General features: G+C 41.6%; 1 protein-coding gene across 1 annotated transcript in view; it reads left to right on the top strand.

The window, feature by feature from the left end:
* LOC134677488 (uncharacterized) overlaps positions 1-25818 on the top strand; it is a 64160-nt gene that overhangs the window by 13707 nt on the left and 24635 nt on the right. The window contains exons 2-3 of the mRNA XM_063535969.1: positions 18275-18867; positions 19369-20129. Of these exons, the coding sequence (XP_063392039.1) occupies positions 18298-18867; positions 19369-20129 (1331 nt within the window). The 5' untranslated portion in view covers positions 18275-18297. The remainder of the gene's footprint in view (positions 1-18274; positions 18868-19368; positions 20130-25818) is intronic.

Genomic DNA, 25818 nt, shown 5'->3' with positions numbered 1-25818 from the left:
GTATCCTGTTCAAGCGTTTGCAGGAGTATGGGCTCGTTCTTAACCCTTCCAAGTGTGTCTTAGGCGCAAAGGAAGTAGTGTTCCTGGGATACCACGTGAGTGCTGAAGGCACTCGCCCTCCTCAGGACCGCATTCAAGCTCTTATTGACTTTCCCCCTCCAAAGGACGTTCAAGGCGTGCGCCGTTTTCTCGGCATGATGAACTACTATCGCCGTTTTATCCCCCACGCCGCGAAATGTCAAGCGCCTCTCGTAGATGCAGTAGTCGCCATCAATGGTAAGGGTGCCAAACCATTCCCATGGACACCCGAGCTTCTGGCGCACTTTGAGGCATGCAAGTCAAGCTTGTCCAACGCGACCCTACTCCAACACCCAGTCAACGACGCACCTCTGGGACTTTTCACGGATGCCTCCAGCGTCCACGTCGGATCCTGCATCCAGCAGTTCGTGAACAACCAATGGTGCCCTCTTGCCTTTTTCAGCAAAAAGTTGACCCCCCAACAAGCTGAGTGGCCAGCATATTACCGAGAACTCTTCGCGGTGTACGAAAGCGTACAACACTTCCGCCATATTCTCGAGGTCCAACATGTGACCATCTATACTGACCACAAGCCGCTGTTGTACGCTTTCGTACAACGCAGAGAAAAACTCCCGCCATCGCAACTGAACCAGCTATCGTTTATTGGTCAGTTTACAACGGACATCCGCTACATAAAAGGAGAGGACAACGTTGTAGCCGATGCGATGTCGCGGATCGAGGCCGTCTCGTTAGAAGAAGATTACGAGGCCCTCGCTAAAGCACAACTAGAGGACCAAGAGCTTGCCGACCTACGTCAAGGTAACTCCAGCCTTCAGCTCTCACGCATCGCTGTACCTGGCACAGACGTCTACATCTTTTGCGACGTCTCCACTGGTAAGCCTCGCCCTTATCTGACCCCTTCTTTTCGTCGTGCGGTGTTTGACAAGTTGCACAACTTGAGTCACCCCGGCGTCAGAGCCACCACTCGACTGTTGGTAAGTCGTTATGTATGGCCCTCCATGCGGAAGGACTGTCGTAGATGGGCCCAGTCTTGCCTTGCGTGTCAGCGCAGTAAGGTTTCAAGGCATACCTCGTCACCTCTAGGTACGTTCGAGCAACCATCTGGACGTTTTATGCATGTCCACATCGATATCGTTGGTCCCCTTCCTGTTTGTGACGACTATCGTTATTGTCTCACAGCCATCGACAGGGTTTCCAGGTGGCCAGAGGTGTGGCCGATGCGTTCCATTACTGCCGATGAGGTGGCCGATACTTTCGTCCAGGGATGGATATCTCGCTTTGGTGTCCCTACTACAATAACTACTGACCAGGGCACCCAGTTTGAGTCTGATCTTTTCAGACGTTTAATGCAGACTTGCGCCACCAAGCGCATTCGTACAACCGCGTACCATCCCTGCGCAAACGGAATGATCGAGCGCGTGCACCGCCAGCTCAAGGCCGCACTTATGTGCCACTCTGGCTCCTGGACGCGCGCTCTACCACTCGTCCTACTCGGCATGCGTACCGCCTACAAGGAAGACTTGAAGGCCACAGCTGCTGAGATGGTATATGGCGAATCTCTCCGCCTACACGGTGAGATGTTAGTCTCGGCGCCGGACGAAAACAGACTCGACGATCCCGCTGATTTCGTCGTCCAGCTGCGACGCAAAATGTCGTCTTTTCGCCCAGCTCCAGTTTCTCGCCACTCGACTCGTCCTATCTTTATCTCTAAAAATTTGCCTACAGCAACACACGTGTTCCTACGTGACGACACCGTACGACGCCCATTGCAACCTCCTTATACAGGTCCTTTTGCCGTAGTGAGGCGTTTCACGGACGGGAAAACCCTGACCCTGGACATTAAGAACAAAGAGGTTGTAGTGAGCGTCGATCGTGTCAAACCAGCTTTCGTGGACTCAGATGAGACTCATAGTTCTGGTACACCTGCTCCAGCGGCTCTGCAGCCTCAGGACGTACCTCGGGCGCAGCCGGCTGAGCCCGCTCCTCCTATTACTATACCTGCGGATACCACAAGCAATTCACGACCTTACACCACGCGGTCAGGTCGTAACGTTAGGTTTAAGGACAGCGACGAATACTGTTATTTTTAAATTGTAATTTTACTAATGTCATTGTTATCTTTCTCCGTGGGGGGGTGGTGTGGCGTGTTAACACCTAGCTTAAACAGCTTACCTAAGCCTGGCAACACCACCCCCTACACGCCATCTTGTCGACTCTAGCTAGCACCGGCGTACACGCCGCTCTGTAATTTTTAGTTACATTAAATACTTTATTATGTAAAACGTGCAAAGCCATCTATTACACGACGTATACCAAGTGACAACTGCATCTCATTCAAATCCCACGTCATCCCTGCCCGGTGACGGGAAAATATTATATAACAAAGTAATGATGAATTTTGTTCCGTCACGTAAATGGTGGGCGACCGACCTCAACTGATCATTATTTCTCGGGTTCTATTTTACTGATCAATTGGTGATGCATACCATTAGAAAGAATATTAAACATACTATAATTGGTTTCCAATAACCGTAGTCATAACTGTAGTCATTTACAAAATCATTGAAAATATATGATTTCTCGATCAATTATTTTACAATGCGCCCGCTATGAAGCTAGGAATATCAAAGAATGCATTGCTCTGATGGATCTGCTGTCTCTTTCATAAGGAAGATTGTGATATGCCGGGTTAATATTAGATCAGGAAATGGTGGCGTTTCATGATACGCCTAGGATTACGATTTTACGATATGCCGCCGACATACTACTTATTTAAGGTACCTCATGTTATATTTTGAAAATAACAACAACAAATTAAATTGACATTTAACATAAAATCAATTTTAATTTTTAATTTACTTCTATGAAATGCTATCGATGTTAAACCACTATTTACCTTTACTTAGAAACTGCGTAACAATAATAGAGCTAAAGCCGGACACATAATAGCACTGCCTGAACAACATGAATCTAAGGTCATATATTACTTAAAACAAAGTATTTCACTTTCAGTCTTGTTCGAGATCTCGAAAATATTAATCGAGATCTCGACCGAGATTGCATATATCAAGATTTCCTGTCAACTAGGTTAAATTTCGAAAATACGTGCGAGATCTAGCGAGATCTCGAAATTGCGAGATCTAGATTGCATTCCCTAGTCCTAGCTGAATTGGTTGTTTCATACACTTACTCTTACTCTATAGAATGTCCAATCCTGCCTTACAAAGACATTAATATTTATATTTGTCATGTCTATACTTCGTTTCTGAGCATTATTGAAAAAAAATACTTACTTGATACTAGTATTAACCACTAAGTACATAAATAGGGTAATTCGCCAGTAACAGGCCACTATTAGTAACTGGCCACGCCAAACCAAAAATGAATTCTATTCACCTATAAATAGAATTCATTTTAGTATAAGGTGGCCAGTTATTGAAACCTTATACCTACTAAAATTAATTCTGTAAAGAGGTGAATAGAATTCATTTTTAGTTTAGGGCGGCCAGTTACTTAACGTGGCCAGTTACTGGCGAATTACCCTATTCGATATCGAGTTCCGTAAACGTAAGCCGGGTAAGTAAAAAAGTTCAATCGCAATAGGGTAATTCGTCAGTGGCCACCCCAAACCAAAAATGAATTATATTCACCTATAAATATAATTAATTTTAGTATAAGGTGGCCAGTTATTGAAGTTATTGAAACCTTATACTAAAATGAATTCTGTTTATAGGTGAATAGGATTCATTTTTAGTTTAGGGCGGCCAGTTATTAAAAGTGACCAGTTACTGGCGAATTACCCTACTTAGTAGTAGCAGTAACAAAAAGTGACATTGCAATCAGTGAGGTGCGCGCCAGCGCGAGTACGGGCGCACCGCACGCGTCTGTGTGTGTGCACACACACAAATACAGTCTCTCACGCCGCGGTTACGCCCCGTCAGAGCGACGGGTATATTCAGCTTGAAATCTCAAAATTGATTTTTAGTTCAGCTCCCGTTTCGTCTTAAATCAAGTAACTTTCTCAAAGACACCGATATTCTAATTAACTCCATTTCGGAGATAATCAATAATTTGCGTGTACACTTGCCTTAGGGCCGGTTTACATATTGATTAGTGTTTAGAATGAGTTCATACATTTGCTACTAAACTTAAGTACAATCTCGGTCGATCGATGTTCGAAATGACATTGATATGTCAAAGATTTCAATTGTTTGGTTGAGTTTAATGTAATGCCCGTGTTACAACAACGCTACATGCTACATTTAAGTACTCTAAAACATAATATAAAAAAAAATAAAGCAAAATAAAATATCTTTTGAAAATTAACTATGCCATTTAGTTCTCTTAAACTTACTTAACTATAGCCCGAAGTTAACGGAATTCAATAAAAACACGGTGTAGAGGCGAGAGTACTAGGGTCGGACCCTGGGGCCGATTTTTGAATTTCGATCTCCACTACTAGGCATTTAATTTCTACTAAGTACAGAAATTTGTATGGAAAACGGTTTGGGAGCGGCCGTTCACTTTCTTCCTAAACTGCGACGTAAACACTATAGTTCGTTTTTTTAGCATTAGAAAGAACTCTACAAAAGCAAGCGTGCAGTTTTTATCAGGCTCTTTAATTGTCAATAATTATTGAATTATCTAATGTAGCATGGTCAATACATATAATTTACTTCAAATTATTACCGCTAAAAGTGCCGGATTTGGAACCACAAGCTTACTTCTGCGAAGTTCTTTCTAATGCTAAAAAAAACGGACTGTAGAGTTAGACCACTAGAAGTCTGCGATTTTGACAGTAGTGCAGTGCAAGTGTCATTTATACCTACGTCATAATTTCATAGGAGTTTGACGTTTAAAATTACACTTGCACTGCGTCTGCTAACAAAATAGTTGCAGATTTTTCTTGGTCTAACACTAGACTGTTTGTTATGGCTGAACCGCTAAAACCATGATGTCATATCCGGTGTTATACCAATAATACTTGATTACCGATAAATTGATAACGGTCCTTGTCTGTTATCAGTGATGTCATCTCGTCAGTTGATGTTGATTATTGATATTCTGATGTCTATTTAACAATTAAGTGGATAGTAATGCATGAACAGTGGTGTCAGAATTATGGTCTTCTTGTCGTTATCAGAAACATCTTAAGGCTCCGTCACACAAGAGCGTTTTGCGAGCCCCGCCCGCCTGTGTGACGGAACCTTTAGAAAACCAATAACAAAGAATTATATGTAGGTATCAGTGGCGGCGCGTCAAAGATATCCATAGGTAAGCCGGGGCTAATTTGACTTACATATTTCCTTTACAACTCTGCTCAAACATCCAAAAACAGGCAAGCCGGTGGGAATCGGCTTTTATGGACGCGCCGCCACTGGTAGGTATGTCTAATTAATTCCGTTTTTGAGATTCTAAGAACTTTTAAGCGTTGCCCACGTACTAGTATTTTGTAGGGTTCCGTACCCAAAGGGTAAAAAACGGGACCCTATTATTAAGACTCCGCTGTCCGTCTGTTTGTCTGTGTGTCACCGGGCTGTATCTCATGAACCGTGATAGCTAGACAGTTGAAATTTTCACAGATGATGTATTTTTGTTGCCGCTATAACAACAAATACTAAAAATAGAATAAAATACATATTTAAGTTACAACAAACATCATTTTTTTGCCGTTGTTTGCGTAATGGTACGGAACGGAACCCTTCGTGCGCGAGTCCGACTCGCACTTGGCCGGTTTTTTATACCATTGAGACACAACTACATACGTAGCAGTGAGAATTTGGCATTGAATATTTTCCAGAAGTACATTAGAATTGCAAAAACGGGGCCCATTGGGAGATAAGTATGTAGATATAGATTTGGCATTGCAAACTAGGAGAGTACAATACGATAATATGATGCCAGATAAAAATAAATTATCAAGGTCTATTTTGTTTGTTTGACTTTTAAAATATAACAATAACATAATTAGCCAGCTTTACGAGCAACCATAGAGCAACACTAGAGTAAGGGTCGGTTGCACCGAACTGTTCCTATCGTTAAAGAGTTCGCTAAATTTTTATGTATGGAAAGTTTCATAGTAAAGCGCCGGGGCGCGCCGGCTGACGTTGATCAGTCTGTCAAATGTGGTTGGTCCAACTGGCCCTTAGACCAAGTCTGCAGGGATTTTGATAACCCAAGTACAAGTGTTATCGTCAAACTTCTATGAAATTATGACGTATCTATGCAGGGTGGCTAAAAATAATTACATTCCCGTTGCCAGGTAGGTTTTGGGATTATACTGAGAAACTTTTACTATAGGACCAGCCCCGATATCACGAAAATAAAGGCTATTGCATACATATGTAATGGCTCCTCTACAGGATGGGCCAACGCCGGCCACTCCAAGGGACGCAGCCGTGCGGTAGAATGAGATAGCAATATCACTTATTCCCTCTAACGCATAAATGCGTCCTTGGAGTGGCCGGCGTTGGCCCATCATGTAGAGGAGCCATAAGAGATTGGCCCTCGCGCGGCTATACTCGTATTTGGAGTGGCCGGCGTTGGCCCATCATGTAGAGGAGCCATAAGAGATTGGCCCTCGCGCGGCTATACTCGTATTTGGAGTGGCCGGCGTTGGCCCATCATGTAGAGGAGCCATAAGAGATTGGCCCTCGCGCGGCTATACTCGTATTTGGAGTGGCCGGCGTTGGCCCATCATGTAGAGGAGCCATAAGAGATTGGCCCTCGCGCGGCTATGCTCGTATTTGGAGTGGCCGGCGTTGGCCCATCATGTAGAGGAGCCATAAGAGATTGGCCCTCGCGCGGCTATACTCGTATTTGGAGTGGCCGGCGTTGGCCCATCATGTAGAGGAGCCATAAGAGATTGGCCCTCGCGCGGCTATACTCGTATTTGGAGTGGCCGGCGTTGGCCCATCATGTAGAGGAGCCATAAGAGATTGGCCCTCGCGCGGCTATACTCGTATTTGGAGTGGCCGGCGTTGGCCCATCATGTAGAGGAGCCATAAGAGATTGGCCCTCGCGCGGCTATACTCGTATTTGGAGTGGCCGGCGTTGGCCCATCATGTAGAGGAGCCATAAGAGATTGGCCCTCGCGCGGCTATACTCGTATTTGGAGTGGCCGGCGTTGGCCCATCATGTAGAGGAGCCATAAGAGATTGGCCCTCGCGCGGCTATACTCGTATTTGGAGTGGCCGGCGTTGGCCCATCATGTAGAGGAGCCATAAGAGATTGGCCCTCGCGCGGCTATACTCGTATTTGGAGTGGCCGGCGTTGGCCCATCATGTAGAGGAGCCATAAGAGATTGGCCCTCGCGCGGCTATACTCGTATTTGGAGTGGCCGGCGTTGGCCCATCATGTAGAGGAGCCATAAGAGATTGGCCCTCGCGCGGCTATGCTCGTATTTGGAGTGGCCGGCGTTGGCCCATCATGTAGAGGAGCCATAAGAGATTGGCCCTCGCGCGGCTATACTCGTATTTGGAGTGGCCGGCGTTGGCCCATCATGTAGAGGAGCCATAAGAGATTGGCCCTCGCGCGGCTATACTCGTATTTGGAGTGGCCGGCGTTGGCCCATCATGTAGAGGAGCCATAAGAGATTGGCCCTCGCGCGGCTATACTCGTATTTGGAGTGGCCGGCGTTGGCCCATCATGTAGAGGAGCCATAAGAGATTGGCCCTCGCGCGGCTATACTCGTATTTGGAGTGGCCGGCGTTGGCCCATCATGTAGAGGAGCCATAAGAGATTGGCCCTCGCGCGGCTATACTCGTATTTGGAGTGGCCGGCGTTGGCCCATCATGTAGAGGAGCCATAAGAGATTGGCCCTCGCGCGGCTATACTCGTATTTGGAGTGGCCGGCGTTGGCCCATCATGTAGAGGAGCCATAAGAGATTGGCCCTCGCGCGGCTATACTCGTATTTGGAGTGGCCGGCGTTGGCCCATCATGTAGAGGAGCCATAAGAGATTGGCCCTCGCGCGGCTATACTCGTATTTGGAGTGGCCGGCGTTGGCCCATCATGTAGAGGAGCCATAAGAGATTGGCCCTCGCGCGGCTATACTCGTATTTGGAGTGGCCGGCGTTGGCCCATCATGTAGAGGAGCCATAAGAGATTGGCCCTCGCGCGGCTATACTCGTATTTGGAGTGGCCGGCGTTGGCCCATCATGTAGAGGAGCCATAAGAGATTGGCCCTCGCGCGGCTATACTCGTATTTGGAGTGGCCGGCGTTGGCCCATCATGTAGAGGAGCCATAAGAGATTGGCCCTCGCGCGGCTATACTCGTATTTGCCATTTATTATCACAATTTCTCAAAATATATACTTCTGTTCAATATTTTGTTCGGTAGATTCCTAAGCTATTTCTATAACTAGCTATTTTATACTTAATTATACTATTTTACGTTTTTCCGACCCAACTTTTTTCTATCTATCCAACCTTGGTTGGTGCCTGCCTTTGCATGTACCTATTAGTCTTGTATGTAAAACTTCTACTATTTGGTTGGAGTATAGGTCTATAATGTCTAAAGTAACATGGGTACGAGCTTATATAGTCTAGGCTATGTTACGTGTGGGGGTAAAGGCCTGTGCACACCGGCTGCGTGTGCGTGACGTGCACGTGCGCGTGCGGAGTTGTAGTATACAGATCCTTATGAGAGACGGCACACCGCTTGCGTGACGTGTGCGTGTGCGGCTCCAACATTTTCGCGCACGCACACGCGCACGTCACGCACACGCAAGCCGATGTGGCTCGGCCTTTAGGCGTAGCACACACTACACTCTTCTTCTACTCGTTCTACTCATTATTGGCGGTTAGGATCGTGTGACTCCTTAAACTGTCATTCTATGGAACTTGCCAATAGTACAGTCATTATATCCAAAAAACCGACCCTACCCGTGAATAATTAGTTCTTGGATTTTATTTTCGTAGGTCCCTCGGGGGGGTCACTGGGAGTGTAAATTCAAAAAGTAGGCTTAATCAGGCTCCTGCGTATATTCGAAAAATGTTTTTTTTTTAAAGAAACGGTTTCTCTTCAATAACTCGGCCATTTTTGATTTTACAGTAAAACCGTAAGGACAAAAACTGTAGGAAATTTGATTCTCTACAAGTTAGTCCAGTCATTATATCCAAAAAACCGACCCTTCCCATGAATAATCAGTTCTTGGATTTTTTTTTCGTACGTCCCTCGGGGGAATCACTGTGAGTGTAAATTCAAAAAGTAGACTGAATCAGGGTCCTGTGTATATTCGAAAAACGGTTATTCTTGAATAACTCGGTCATTTTTGATTTTACAGTAAAACCTTGAGGACAAAAATTGTTCAGAATTTGATTCTCTACAACTTTGTTTCCCTTCATTTATGCCGTAAAGCGTGGAACATAGGAGATAATGATATTTTGAATTTTTCGCGTTTTTCAGGTTTAATTTCTAAAATATCGATTTTGGGGCAAAGAAGGTGGGAACCAAAATTGTTCAGAATTTGATTCTCTACAAGTTTAGTCCTCTTCATTTATGTCGTAAAGTTGAAAATAAACGAGATGTTGAAAATATTTAAAATTTGTCGCTTTTTCAAATTTTATTTCCAAACTATCGATCCTAGAAGAAAAATTGTGAGGACCAAACTTGTAGAGGATCAGATTTTCTAAAATTATTGTCCTCACGGTTTTACTGTAAAATCAAAAATGACCGAGTTATTCAAGAAAAACCGTTTTTGGAATATACACAGGACCCTGATTCAGTCTACTTTTTGAATTTACACTCCCAGTGATTCCCCCGAGGGACGTACAAAAAAAAATCCAAGAACTGATTATTCACGGGAAGAGTCGGTTTTTTGGATATAATGACTGGACTAACTTGTAGAGAATCAAATTTCCTACAATTTTTGTCCTTACGGTTTTACTGTAAAATCAAAAATGGCCGAGTTATTGAAGAAAAACCGTTTTTTTTGGAAAAAAAACCATTTTTTGAATATACGCAGGAGCCTGATTAAGCCTACTTTTTGAATTTACACTCCCAGTGACCCCCCCGAGGGACCTACGAAAAAAAAATCCAAGAACTAATTATTCACGGGTCAAAATCTATAATGACTGTACTACAACTAACCCACGAATGAATCCCATCCCATCCCATGAAACAATGAGTCCCACGTTGGCCAGAGTTGATCATCGTTGATTTTTTCATTGTGATTGACATCTGTATTTACAATTTATAGATTGTAATAATGTGGTACGTCCCACAATAAAAAAGGACAAATAAATTTACATTTATGTAAACAAACCGCCTTCATTCAGTGACAATTTCAATATGGCGGTTTGTTTACATAGTTAGCAAGTTCCAAAGAACACACACTACACACTTAATAAAGTGGTGTTGATTTGTTTTGAATAATTATCATGTGGCTCCTCGGTTCGTTAAAATTATCTGTTTATACACATTGGCATGTCTAGGCCACAGTTCAGCGTGATAACGTTTATATCTAGTCGTTAACGAAAGGGGTTTTCCAAGTATTGCTTACGCAACGCATAGACTATATCGCAATGTCTGTGTTAGGTATGTAGGTATGTAGGTACGTAGAGGCATTCCGTCTTGGCTGGTAACACGCATAATACACATGCGAATAGTATTCATATACACTACATACAATACAGTTCAGAAGTCCAAACTCGGGGTCTGTCAGAGAGCTATGGAGCGCAGCATATTAGGTGTGAAACTAAGGGATTGCACCCGGAACACCACGCTGCGCTCTAAAACCCAAATATTTATTTATTTTATTTAAACTTTATTGCACAAAATATATACACCAATGTACAAATGGCGGACTTAATGCCAAATGGCTTTCTCTACCAGCAATATATTCTTCTTATATGGCAATGGTATTCTTCTAAATATGTTATATACGAGTATGCAGCTCGAAAAGCGGCCAATTTGAAGCGGGACTGGGCCGGTCATGTCCGCCGCTTGACTGACTGACTGACATGACTTTTAGGCCAAGATCTATTATATAGTCTTCCTTATCGTTTTCGATGACGGCGACCCTAAATAAACGTTATGGACATTGTCTAGCGTGAGCCCTTATGTGGCTGGCCGGGCCGAACATGGTCTTAAATACTCTATTGCACGCGTGGCAATAAAGTTGGCCAGCTGCGTTGAGCGTGTACACGTAGGAGGGCTTAGGCCATGGTAACCACGGAGTTACCCCGTGAGTCAAACCGGGGATCCGGCAGACCTGTACGGATATGATGGTCGTTCTTGTCTATGTGACAGCGTGATAAAACGGTGTCCGTCACTTTCTAACCCACGGTGTTAAAATGTGACAGTTATTTTATCACGTGGATAAAGATGGATAAAGCCATCCATAATACGCCGGCAGGTCGGCGATGGCGGGATAACTTGAACTCCTTTTTGAGAGACTGGCCAGATGTAACTCAAAACCGGGAGGAGTGGAAGAGGGGGGGAGGCCTTTGCCCAGCAGTGCGACACAGTGGCTCGCAATAATATTTAGGTACAGTCAGCTTCAATATTAGCGGTTCAAACAACGCCCCAAAAGTATCTGCCACTTGGAAATGCCCGCATTTGAATATTAACAATACAACTAATGTATGTTCCACCTTTGCATTTCAAGGACATCATTGAAAGCAGGTTTCTTCGATAGTCATGATGTTTTCCTTCTCCAAACTTGTTGTCCAACTGGTTCAGGTCATTGTACCTATAATGCTACTTTGAAACGTATAGTATTTAATAAAATATAACTACATATTTACTATATTTAGACCGCTTAAATACGCAAAATTATTTTCACCCCATCAATGCGTGCAAAACACGGACTGGCTGTAACCAAATATTTCAAAAGTAATGGCTCCTCTACACGATGGGCCAACGCCGGCCACTCCAAGGGACGCAGCCATGCGGTAGAATGAGATAGCAATATCACTCGCTCCCTCTAACGTATAAATGCGTCCCTTGGAGTGGCCGGCGCTGGCCCATCGTGTAGAGGAGCCATAAAATAGATGCGCTCATATACGTCATGCCGAGCGAACATGCGCACCAACGAACATGTGCACAAACGCAGTTTGTTATTGTACACCAACGAATTGGTCCACTTCGTTAAGTGTCCGTAAGGCCTGTATTTACGAAGTAATACAGTCTAATTTATTCAAATTTATCATTCAAAATCATCGCTTAAAAAACCGGGCAAGTGCGAGTCGGACTCGCGCACGAAGGGTTCCGTACCATAATGCAAAAAAAAAAACAAAAAAAAAGCAAAAAAAACGGTCACCCATCCAAGTACTGACCACTCCCGACGTTGCTTAACTTTGGTCAAAAATCACGTTTGTTGTATGGGAGCCCCATTTAAATATTTATTTTATTCTGTTTTTAGTATTTGTTGTTATAGCGGCAACAGAAATACATCATCTGTGAAAATTTCAACTGTCTAGCTATCACGGTTCGCGAGATACAGCCTGGTGACAGACGGACGGACGGACGGACAGCGAAGTCTTAGTAATAGGGTCCCGTTTTACCCTTTGGGTACGGAACCCTAAAAACAATGGGGTTGGCCGGTTGAAGTATTTAGCAGATGGCGCCATCGTAGTTTGCCCTGTCAATCCCTAGGATTGTGTCAAATTTTTGTTCTTTTAATGCCTTGGACGCCAGGCTTTTAAGCCAAATCTCATAGAAAAAGGGGCAAGCTATGATGGTGCCATCTATGCAAACCTTTGACAGTTGCCAACCCCATTCCAGCAGGCCGGCAACCAACATGAGGAAACAAGTCATGTGCAACAAATAACTTTGCCACTCTAGCGGGTAAAATGCAACTTTCTCATCCGGTTATGAAGTATCTAGAATCTAGAGAGCCTTTACGTCTAGTTGTACCATCAACCTAGGGGTCATCCATTAATTACATCACACGTTTAGGGGGAGGGAGGGGGTCAATAAAATGTGACATATTGTGACATGGGGGAGGGGGGAGACACAAACTTTGTGACGTCACTTTAACTTCATCAGTAACCGAAAATTTAGTAAATTATTTTATTCACTGTACATTTAAATAACAAGTTTTTAAAACGATAATCGTTTTTATTCGTTTCATTTACTTTCCTAAGCAGTTTTGGGTTATAAAATAACTAATATTTATATTGTCAAAAATATTTTGTATTTTATCAAAATATTAATAATACTTAGGTACTTACTCAATTCGATTTGGCGATTTCGTGGAAAAAATGTGACGTCACACTAGGGGGGAGGGGTTTGCCAAATGTGACCAAGTGTGACAAGGAGGGGGGGAGGGGTCAAAAAACCTAGAAATTAGTGTGACGTAATTAATGGATGACCCCCTATCATGTTTTGGCAATGAACGGCCCGATTCGAACTGTAAGATGCGTCAGTCAGATCTAGAAACGGTCATCAAATCAGTGCAAGGTATAATAATATACTCCGCCTGGTACTCTCTTCCCGTCTTTTCTAGGTCACCTGACTGACACAAGCCTACGTCATCATGCGACAGCGCTATATGATAATATGCGATAGCGCTATATATAGCGGCCATGTTATTGTGACGTAGGCCTGTGTCACTCTGGGAAGAGAAGACCATGTTTTATTAGACTATGAATCAGAGTAAAATTTGACGTTTCTTCAAAAAATAACGTCACTTTTGACACTGACACTACTAATTCATATCGTTTGTAGATCTATTAAGTGACGTATCTTAAAGTTTGAAAGTGATTTGAAGTTTGGTGTGGTGAAAAACCGGGCAAGTGCGAGTCGGACTCGCGCACGACGGGTTCCGTACCATAATGCAAAAAAACAACAAAAAAAAGCAAAAAGAAAACGGTCACCCATCCAAGTACTGACCCCTCCCGACTCCCGACGTTGCTTAACTTTGGTCAAAAATCACGTTTGTTGTATGGGAGCCCCATTTAAATCTTTATTTTATTCTGTTTTTAGTATTTGTTGTTATAGCGGCAACAGAAATACATCATCTGTGAAAATTTCAACTGTCTAGCTATCACGGTTCGTGAGATACAGCCTGGTGACAGACGGACGGACGGACGGACGGACGGACGGACGGACAGCGAAGTCTTAGTAATAGGGTCCCGTTTTACCCTTTGGGTACGGAACCCTAATTACTCGTCTAGGCCGCCCTTGACTTGATGGCGGTCGCCGCTCTGCCGATCGATATGTCTACGACCTTCACTCGATCGGTTTTATCATTTATCGTGCGCCATGTCGTCACGTTTTACAGCCATGATAAAGAAGATTTATCCCACTGAAGCCCATGGTCTTACCCATTGTCCTATGTCACAGAATAAATAATAGTACTAAGTACAGAAGACTCACTCTCTAACAAAACGCGTCTGTTACAATCAGCACAGATATGGCCGCTAGGTGGCGACGGCGCCACGCGCGGCTTATGGCAAACCCCAAAATTGGGGCAGAACGGATGCACTTTTAGCTACCTGTAGCAAAGCGACGAAATCGCGGAGTGAGACACTAGTGGTTTTATTCGATGTCAAAACAAAAGATAGCGTCCATGTGACCTCCACTAGATTTAAAATTGACCTCGACTATTGATGTGAGAAAAGTTATCATTTATCATTTCCTGTTATATTTCTGCAGCAGTAATCCGGCTGATACGATTGTTAGATAGCTGTAATCTCTTATCTGCGCTCACTAGCGGGAAAATAAACAATAGAAAATAACACTTAATGATGACAGGTCTACCGCTTATCTTAGGTGACTGGTACAGAAGTTGCGCGGTGACTTCTAATAAATATTTAAATAATAGGTGACGATATACATACTTTTGTACCATTTGGAGTTGAAAATCTAGGTCCATGGGGTCCTAGCGCGCATAAATTGTTCGCAGAAATCGCGAAGCGTCTGGTTGACGTACCTACTGGTGACCGAAGAGCTGGCGGCTACCTCGCACAACGTATCAGCATTGCGATACAACGAGGAAATGCCGCCAGCATCGTTGGTACAATGCCTCAAGGGCCTATTTTAGATTTAAGCTAGTTATTAATTTTCGTTTTCGTTTAGTTGTACCACTGTATATAATAATTTTAACCACGCATTTCTGAGGTCAAAAGAAGTAAAAAATGTAATATGAGTTTAGATCAATTACGCCAAAAAAAATTTTTTTTGTTGTTTTGTTTTTTTAATTTTTTGAATGTATTTGTACATAAATAATAAATGTTATTGGTAAACTTGTCACTTAAAATTGATTTTTACATTTTTTTTTTCGTAGAACCTACTTTTTGCAAAGTGTTACTTGTCACTTTTTGACATCTATCAATAAGGATATTTAGACTACGTCCCATAGCAGGAACATCACCATCAAAATGGCCTTTTACACTATGAAACAATAAAAACTTGTTTTTTTTTTTAAATTAATAATATCTCATAAACTAGGCGAATTTCAAAAAAGTTTATAGGACATTTTTGTCTCTAAATATGATCAGGAATACGCTGTTAAAATTATTCAGTTTACTCATGTTACACCGTGTATATTGTATGTAAATAAATGAGTTATAACTAGCTAGTTATTAATTTCTTTTAGTAATACCACTGTACAAGTGTACATCTTGTTTGTAAATAAAAGATTCTTTTTTTCTTATAAATTATAAATACGTGCTTAGATACATAGGTAGAGATAACATCCATAACTCAGGAACAAATATTCGTGATGAACACACAAATAAATGTCCTTGCCAGGATTCGAACCCGAGCCTCTTGTGCTCAAAAATATCTAAACAGTAAACACGCATTCTAGCACCTTGACGATAGAGGCGTGTTCAGATATTTGTGGGCACTTTGGCCGCTCCGATGTATCTGAAGGGGGTCCATATTGGATCGAATAATAATCGATTGTCCTAATGTAATGTTACGCATAAAACTAATTTCGCATAATTGTTATCGTGCTGAAAATATTAACATTTCAGAAAAATTATAACATAAACCTAACCTAACCTACCCTATTTTCGAAAATACTTTATGTTTCAGCTGCAGAAAAAATATGCGAAAAGAGTTATGCGTAACATTACATTATGTCAATCAATTATTATGCGACGAGATAGGATCCCATCTGAAGGTGACTGTACACAAAAAAAACCGGGCAAGTGCGAGTCGGACTCGCGCACGAAGGGTTCCGTACCATAAAGCAAAAAAAAAAACGGAAAAAAATGCAAAAAGAAAACGGTCACCCATCCAAGTACTGACCACGCCCGACGTTGCTTAACTTTGGTCAAAAATCACGTTTGTTGTATGGGAGCCCCATTTAAATCTTTATTTTATTCTGTTTTTAGTATTTGTTGTTATAGCGGCAACAGAAATACATCATCTGTGAAAATTTCAACTGTCTAGCTATCACGGTTCGTGAGATACAGCCTGGTGACAGACGGACGGACGGACGGACGGACAGCGAAGTCTTAGTAATAGGGTCCCGTTTTACCCTTTGGGTACGGAACCCTAAAAAGTAACACACAATGTAATGCTGTCTAGAGAGTGTTGACTGAGTGAGTGAAGGTGGACTATGTCTATTTGTCGAGTGAGACGGCTGTCTACACAGTTAGTCATACATACATACACACAGTCTAGGTACACATTCGTTAAATCGCAATAAACATGCCATCGCCCGAGGTTGGCAGCGTGCCGGTTGTTTACTAACAACGGCTGACACTCACACCGATCGCTAGTTGGGCCGATTTTTCAGGGTTCCGTACCTCAAAAGGAAAAAACGGAACCCTTTAGGATCACTCGTGCGTCTGTCTGTCTGACCATTCCCCCCCTTTTATCTTAAATTAAAAAAAAAAATAGACAAAATAGTACTTTACGTATAGATGACAGGGAAGTATCTAGGCATTTTCATTTTAACTCGTACTTTAAAGCGCGAATTAAGTCGTGTTGCCGTCATTTATTTAAATTTAAATTATTACTAATAAGAAAATGTTATTATATTACCTTATAGACTAGCCTAGAATAGAATAATAGTACTATTATTGTGTGCCCTTACATGGATATGATCTGACTTTATATAATGTAACATCTAATGTAGATACATGACAATACAATAATGAAATAAATGAAATGAAATGTTTCAGTAACGTTTAACCGTCACATTCCTGACAAAATGTATGGGGTTTGACATTGACCGTCATTTTTGTGACGATTACTAACCGGCCGCTATTAGTACACAGTTAAGTGAAAATACCCATCTATCCACCAAACATTATCGATATCTGACGAAAAAAAACGATAAAATACGCCGCTACATTTGTAAACCGGGACGATGTTACTCGATAAATTTGTAAGGTCAATACGGTGCGGGGTAAGTATCACAGGGACTATTTACTCATTAATGACTATTTATTGCGAGTTCATACATTTGCTACTTGCGTTTAGAGTCAGACCTACCAAAGTCTGTAGCGATTTTGATAGCCCACGCAGTGCAAATGTTATTTATACGTCAAAATTTGATAGAAGTTGAACTCGCACTAAACACTAATCAAACTGTAAATAGGCCCCGGTATGAAGGCTAATTACACCCGCAGCCAGACTTAACCGTATTGACCTTATATTACGCGACGGTGTGATAGACTGCCACATTTATTAGCATAGTGGGTAGCGATGCGCTGATGTGATACCGGGAATCTCTTGAAATAGAGCGTTTTCGACGAATTTCAGGTAAATTATTAGGTAAAGCATTTGTTGAAATTTTCGTTTTATTTAAGTGAAATGGCTGTGAAGAGATAATTGTAGAGGTTTTAATAGCTACAGAGCTATTAAAAGAAATTTTGCAATTTTGTACGTTAATGTAATTAATAAATTAAAATTATTCACGTAGACTTTATATGCTTTTTATTTCATACTCCGATTTTATGGGTTAGCCAAAAAGGAAGAGTAGGACGGTTTTTTGATATTTATGTTTTTAGCGCTTTAAACTGGCACAGTATACATACATATGTTGGAATTTTGAATTAAGGGCCTTTTTTAGATCTATTTTAATTTAGATTAGTTTAGTTTTTAATTTTAGATTTAATTTTAGTTTTTAATTTGTGTTTAAATTTTAGATACTGTACCCTAATATGTAGTTTACATTAACCTTTTGTATAATTTATAGCTCAATAAATACAAAGGTACCTCAAAAATTAATTGAATAGTAAATGAATTCTAAACGATTTTTAAATATCAAGTGTGCAATGTATAAAACAAGTATACTCGTATTTAAAATGTTTTTCCTTTGTTTCAGAATGATATTGAGCTAAAATCAAGATGGGCACAGCTACAATGTTAAACACGACTCCAATGGAGAAGGAGAAGAAACCCAACTTGTTCAAACTCGTCCGAACACTCTTCCAAAAGAAAACGCAAAAACACGAAGAGAAACAGGAAGAGAAAATCGTTCCAAAACCAAAAACAACGCTCAAGGTCACTCCAGTCGCAACTCTGCTAGAAGAGTTTCAGAAAATATCCATAAAAGAAAAGGAAGACAAAAATGAAGATAAAAACGAATTGAACAAATTTTCATACAGAGAGAGGAAAGATAGCGAAGATGATAATAAAGAGTTCGAAAGAATCGAACCTCGTAACGACAGATTCGGTTCACATTCCTCACAAGACAGTGGCTACTCTGAACATGATGACCAAAATACAAAAGAAAACGACCAAGATGAAAAAGAAACTGAGGAAAAAGACAGTCGAGATGTGGTTAAAAAGATGGAAGAGTTGAAGATTGGAAAGAAGAAGCTACAGACGGTGTTCTTGCCTCGCGCGCCGATAAAGACGACCAGGGAGGCGCCCGTCATGCATCCCTATAGCAGGGATGTGGAGAAATACAAAGAGGTATGTTAAAAACGTGAATTGTTTTAAATTCTTCGAGCCAAGCTAATTGGGCTGACTTTGGGGTGACAGAGTGTGAAAGCCCCACCATATTCTTCAAATTAACGATGATAACAGTATCAGTATTAATGTTGTTGTAACCCACTGGTTTTACCTAACCTCTGTGGCCAGTCCTCTCAAAATAATAGATAATACTTAAAATAGCAGTAGCAGCAATAATATCAACCATGCGGTCTTCATCGGTAATATTTAGTAGTTGATTTCGGCTTGATTTGTCTTCCCCATTAATAGCTAAAGTAAAATCCGTAATCTATCATAAATCTTCTACAAAACTATGTCAGGATATAGCGCCTTTGAAACAGACTCCCTCAACACGTATAAAAAATGTATTTTATACAATCTGCTTGCTTTAGCGTGTCATTCTTGGACCCAACAGGAATTTTTCCAGTAGCTATCATTCTTGGATAACCAGACCTTCCAATTCTAATTAAAGGGAACTTTCAGGTGGTCAACACAAACACATTCTCCGGCGGCCAAGTGTACGTCAAGCCCAGCACGGACCTCGCAGAGATCTCCCGCGCTATATCCACCATCGAGACCAACGTCCAGAACTTCCCTCTCAACAACGACCAGCAAGACTTCCTCCTAGAAACCGGCCTGGACTTTGTCACCCAAGAAACCAGCCCGCGAAAAGACTCCGAACTGCCCGAGGAAATTCATTTCTGCATCGACGAGCTAAACATGCTTAACGACACGCTAGCGTTCAGAGAGTACACAGATATCTCTAACACCATTCTCAATTTCGATTTAGAGAACTATCAGACCACAAATCAGGTGCCCCAAGCGCATACTTTCCCTACTCCGCCTTACTCGGAGAACGCTTTAAGCCCTCTATCTCTTAACTTAGGCTCACCTCCGCTAACATCTCCTGCATATTCCTCATCGCCTGGTAGATCTCCGAACTACAGCGATTTGGAGCGATACCAGGAAATTTCTGAAGCGTATCAGGAGCTCCCAAACTTTGAGGGTATAGAAAAGCCTGTTTTAGAGAAGAAGAAGTCAAATCCGACGTCAATAATGTCGATGAAACAATATAAAGATCTTCAGAAGGAGTTGTCGGCTGGGTTCTCGAAGTTTGAGTGCTGTATGATGAGCCGGAAGGCGTGTAAGGAGATATTTGAGGAGCACGCGAAGAAGTTGAAGATTGAAGAGAGGAAGGGATTGTGCGTGAATTTAGCGCGCTTGGATACACAGACGGCGTACGGGTGAGTGAATTTTTATTTCACGCATTTACCCGGGTATCACACAATTTTAGGACGCGCTCGGCTCACGGCTGCTCGAAGCAATAATTAAAGCACAGTTTACTGAACGATTAAGGGCAAATGACTTCGGCTATTGGCTATCGAAGACCAGGCTCCGTAGACATGCCAATCGGTAACTAACGCTCCATAGCGAACGAAAAGCAACTGTCACTGTCACACAAATATGGAAGAGTGATAGAGAGACACAAAGCGATTCGATGGCGAAGCGCAACCGATCGTCATCTTGGCTAGGCCGCCTGGGCACACAGCCAACGTGCCAATCGTTGCGTATCGTAGTACTCGCTCTATCACCCTTCCACACTAATATAGTGCGACAGTGGCAGTTGCGTTTCGTTCGGTACGGAGCGTTAACGATTGGCACGTTGGCTACGCACCCAGAAGCCCTTTCGTGGTAGGTCCTCTGTTTTGTAGGGCTTCATTCATGATAGAATACAGTATACTTTGTGTCATCCTCTTGTAATATTCTCAAATCAAAAGGCGAACACATAGTGTTTGCATTCGATAGCGTGAGGAGCGTTCGCGTTTGCGTTAAGTATGTCTATTTTTGTATGGGGTTTTAAACAGCGCGTCAAGGAAAACTCGAAATCCCATACAAAATGACACTTAACGCAAACGCGTACGTCGCGACACGCTATCGAATGAAATTTACACTGCGAGTAGGGGTAGAAAAAAACATGCAATCTTATACTTACAATATTCGTAGTGTAATAAGTACTTGCACAAATGTACCACGAACCAAGCTCTGCACCGATTAAGGGGCCCACTGATTACCAGTTCGCCGGACAATATCGGCCGGTCAGTTAGAAGCAAAATTGGACAGCTCCCAACAACTGACAGGCTGATATCGTCCGGCGTACTGTGGGCCCCTAGGCAAACTTCAGAGTTGGGAGATTCATGACACCATAAACGTTAAAATACTATACTGTACACTCCGAAACTGTGCAAAGTTAGTGCATACTTATAATATACTAGCTTATACGTCTAAACAAGAATTCAACGTACAACTCGTACAAGTATAATAAAAATAATGTAAGTATATTATGTATAGTATCCTTACCTTTGCATAAAATGTTATTTTTATCCCAGGCGTGGGCCGCGATGACGCAATGCGCAGTTTTCCTCACTATGATAATGCGACCTCTCGATTGAAGGAATATAAATGCGAAATGAAGTGAGAGAAATCGGTGAGCGATTTCATAAATGTATTGAATTGAAGAAACAGAATAATAAATCACTACACCATAAAACAAAGTCCCCCGCCGCGCGTCTGTCTGTTTTTGTGTATGTATATTCGCGATAAACTCAAAAACTACTGAACGGATTTTCATGCGATTTTCACCTATCGATAGTGATTCTTGAGGAAGGTTTAAGTGTATAATTTATTAATCCGTGAGAAGCCGGGGCAGGTGGCTAGTAAATAAATATTATAAGGACGATGTTACACAAATCGACCTAGTCCCACAGTACCTAGAAGCTCAATCTCTCTCAATGATTTTTTCGAAACTCTTGTACGGAATATAATTTGATATTTACCACTGGCTTTTCGGTGAAGGAAAACATCAAATTCGTAGGTGTATGTGAAGCAAAGAATATAATACTCACTAGGAGATGTGAAGTCCCCAACCCGCATTTGGCCACCCTCTCGCGCATGAAAGGAGGCCTGTGCCCAGCAGTGGGACGTATACATATATATAGGCTGAATTAGTATCATAATAAAATAATGAAGTATGTGTTAATAAAACTAAACCTAATTAACTTATATTACGCCAGCTAATTAATATCGTAACAATAATAAATATTTTACCTCGTCCTTAAGGGTAACATTCCATTTCCAACGACAGCTGCACTACTGACAATTTTACTATGGAAATTGACAATGACAGCGACGCGTTCAGTACCGGTAGTGCAGCTGCGGTTAGAAATGGAATGTTACCATAAGGGTGATGGTTAATTATTACATTTATAAGTACTTTTATGATCACATCCTAAAATAAGGAAACGTATGTGTTTTTAGAGTGTAATCGTTTTGTGGGACTTCCCATAGCCCTTTTTGTAGGATATTGTTGGGACAGAATGCCATGATTGATAATACGTACCTACATATAAGTCATATAACATGCATGATATGCAGGGTGGGCGTACGAAAATGCAATATAACTTTACGAATTTTATCCTAACGGCGATTTGAGTAGGTAAATATGTGGGCGTCCAGATGAGACGATCAAATTGTCAAACGATTGGATCAGATCAGAGGGGTGCCGAGACTCTTTTGGAGAGGGTCTCGATGACTGTGTACAGCCGACATTAGAGCTACCCAGCGACCCAGCATTTAAAAGTGTAAAATAAACTTATACCGTGGCCACACAAAAGGATCTTTTCTTAGATCATGAAGTAAAGCATTGTATAAAACAATATCCTCAGGTAGAACTTGATCGTTTCAATAATAAGTCGCCGTGATGGCTACCTGCGCGTTAAGAGCGCGAAAAAGATCTCTACATCATTTGAAAAAGGTTCAAAATAGAATGGCAAATAATTTGGACAAACGCATAAGTTATAGGGGCTACTATACTCAGGTATAGTAGCCCCTATAACTTATGCGTTTGGACTTACCGTGAAAATTGAAGTTTCTTTATCTGCGTCTCTATCACTCTTGCGTATTGTAGCGATAGAGAGGCAAATAGCCTTACGAAGTGATTAGCCGGTTTGGGGATTGTGACTTTGAATAATAGGGATTCGTACCCAAGTAACACACAAGCAGGATAATAGAGTAAAATTATCATCTTATTCAAATTAAGATTGCATAAATTTTGTGTATATGCGGTGGAAATTACTAAATTCGGAATAAGAAAATATGTGGGCCTAGTGGGGCCTTTATACCAATAAATGCTGAATAAATTTTGCATAGTATCGGTTTTGCATATTAAAGCTGAATAATACTTATTTCTTACACAGTTACTCAGACATTATTCAGCTTAAAGCATTTGTGGTTACTAAAAGCTGCATAATAGCAGCATTAGCAGCAATTAGCTGTATATATTCTGTGTTGTATGATTTTAAGGTGGTTCGATTTTCATACAAAATTCAATCAAAGCTCATTAAGTAACTACACACTATTAGTACATAAATATTTCCGCATTTATCTTCCTTCGAATATTCGTTTGCGCGAAATTAACAGGAAAACAATGTTTCATACAGAAATCATGCAAAAATCATAGTTAAATTTTCATCAATTTTACGTATGTGTGTGTCACAAATGTCGTGTACAGATACATTTGCGACGTTGCCATACCATTTCCGACGTTGCCGGGCTGACCACGGCGCGAATTTGGAGTGCCGTCATGTTTAGTGCAATTTTGTTGACACTGACGTTTGACAGGTACTTAATTGACCTAAGCGAGAATAAGTACCCGAAGTTCGTCAGCTTAGCTAAGAACTATCATGGCGTGTTATGCAAACAGTCGCTTTTTTGCTTACAAACGGAAGATTCCCGGTTCGATCCCCAGTCAATTGTATGCTGGAACATAACTTTTTGTATTTTTGTTACATCTAAATTTCGTATTGTTTTTTTATTTTTATTTAATTTTTCTTATTATCATAAATCGATTGATTAAGTATGGTATGGGCTACACGTATTCGTTTATTTTTGACAAAGAAAATTAGAAATTATACTCTACCTAATCTCTCTTATTTTTACAATCAGGACATCCTCACTGCAATAAAAAAGAGATATATAAAATTTCCTGTGGATAAAATAATGGATTTTGTCTATGAATGAAAAACACAATTATTACTATAGTTTGTTTTTTTTAGCATTAGAAATAAGGTAAACAATCTTGACGTGTCTTTTAATTGAAAAACACATTTTAAAAATAAGTTACGGCAAATATGTAACAATTATAAATCAAATACGATCATTTATATTCTTCTGCTTTCATAAGTAATAGTTTTTTGATTTTTAAAAAGCGTTTAAATCTGTGTGCCTAGCCAAGATGCCAGTCGTTCGCTCCGTAGCGAACGTTAGGGTAATACCTGTCTCTATCACTCTGCCATATTAATGCGACAGACACGGCTGCGCTTCGGTCGCTACGGAGCGTAAACCATTGGCACCTTGGCTAGGCACCCTGGTCATCTGGAAAGCGAAACACATACGGAACGCGTTTCTATTACTCAATACAGTGGCCAGTTGCAGATTCGGCGGTAAACTTAACTATACCTAAATCTGGGTGCCTAGCCAAGATGCCAGTCGTTCGCTCCGTAGCGAACGTTAGGGTAATACCTCTCTCTATCACTCTGTCATATTAATGCGACAGACACGGTTGCGCTTCGTTCGCTACGGAGCGTACACCATTGGCATCTTGGCTAGGCACCCTGGTCATCTGGAAAGCGAAACACATACGGAACGCTTTTCTATTACTCAATACAGTGGCCAGCTGCAGATTCGGCGGTAATCTTAACTATACCTAAATCTGGGTGCCTAGCCATGATGCCAGTCGTTCGCTCCGTAGCGAACGTTAGGGTAATACCTCTCTCTATCACTCTGCCATATTAATGCGACAGACACGGCTGCGCTTCAGTCGCTACGGAGCGTAAACCATTGGCACCTTGGCTAGGCACCCTGGTCATCTGGAAAGCGAAACACATACGGAACGCGTTTCTATTACTCAATAAAGTGGCCAGCTGCAGATTCGGTTTTAAAGTTAACTATACCTAAACCTGGGTGCCTAGCCACGATGCAGGCTAGTAGAGTTCTCTTTCACCTTCAGCAGAACCGGGAGATCCAAACCTACCTACTTTTCATCTAATAATCTCAAGAATCAGTGCATGATTCAAACTTTACCGGTTGCCGTGGTAAGACCTAGGATTTACCATATCGGTGTTGGTAAAAGCCCGAAGTAAACTAGTAAGATTTAACATTTCGGGCTTTTACCGATCGGCATCGGTAAAACCTAGGTTTTACCGGTAAATCCTAGGTTTTGCCGTACTTCGGGCTTTTACAGTAACATATATATAATAATTGCTCGTTTAAAGGTAAGATAACACAAAGGAGAAACAAAAAGAAATTACCTACTCGCACCAGTCTTGAACCCCAATCCTCTTGCACGTAGTTATTTCCACGAACATACCGTTACGCTATTGCAATGCAACATACTTACGTTGTGTGAAATTGTCTACTACATCATGGGATCACGGAAACACTGTTTGCATGTGTGAGTAATACTAGGAAAAAGCGTGACAGCAACACTCCGTCGAATTAAAAAGGTGGTTTTTGCACAATGAAGTATTCAATGTTTACTTTAATTGTTCAATATTTATTTAAAGAGTGCGCGAAACATACTTTTAAGTATACAAATACCATGACCATTTCACAAAAAAATAAAACCTGAAATTTTGCAAAAGTGGTGCCATCTAGCGAGAGTTAAGTTTTGAGTAACCTAGGCGAACCACCTTAAGCAGACAATATTAAGAAAAATGTGATAGTGGCTACTAAATGCTGAAAAGAAGCGTCGGTGAAGACTTTCAACTGTATAAAAGCGGTTGCAGTTTCTGTTTTAACGCTAGTTCTTGAATAAAGGTGGACGCTATTACTGGAAGCTGTAATAAAATCCACATATTATTTGTTATTCAGTAGCTG

This window comes from Cydia fagiglandana, chromosome 26 (assembly GCF_963556715.1).
Source record: "Cydia fagiglandana chromosome 26, ilCydFagi1.1, whole genome shotgun sequence".
NCBI classification, from domain to species: Eukaryota; Metazoa; Arthropoda; class Insecta; order Lepidoptera; family Tortricidae; genus Cydia; species Cydia fagiglandana.
The sequence above is the reverse complement of the archived record's forward strand: the minus strand, read 5'-3'. Positions and strand labels throughout refer to the sequence as shown.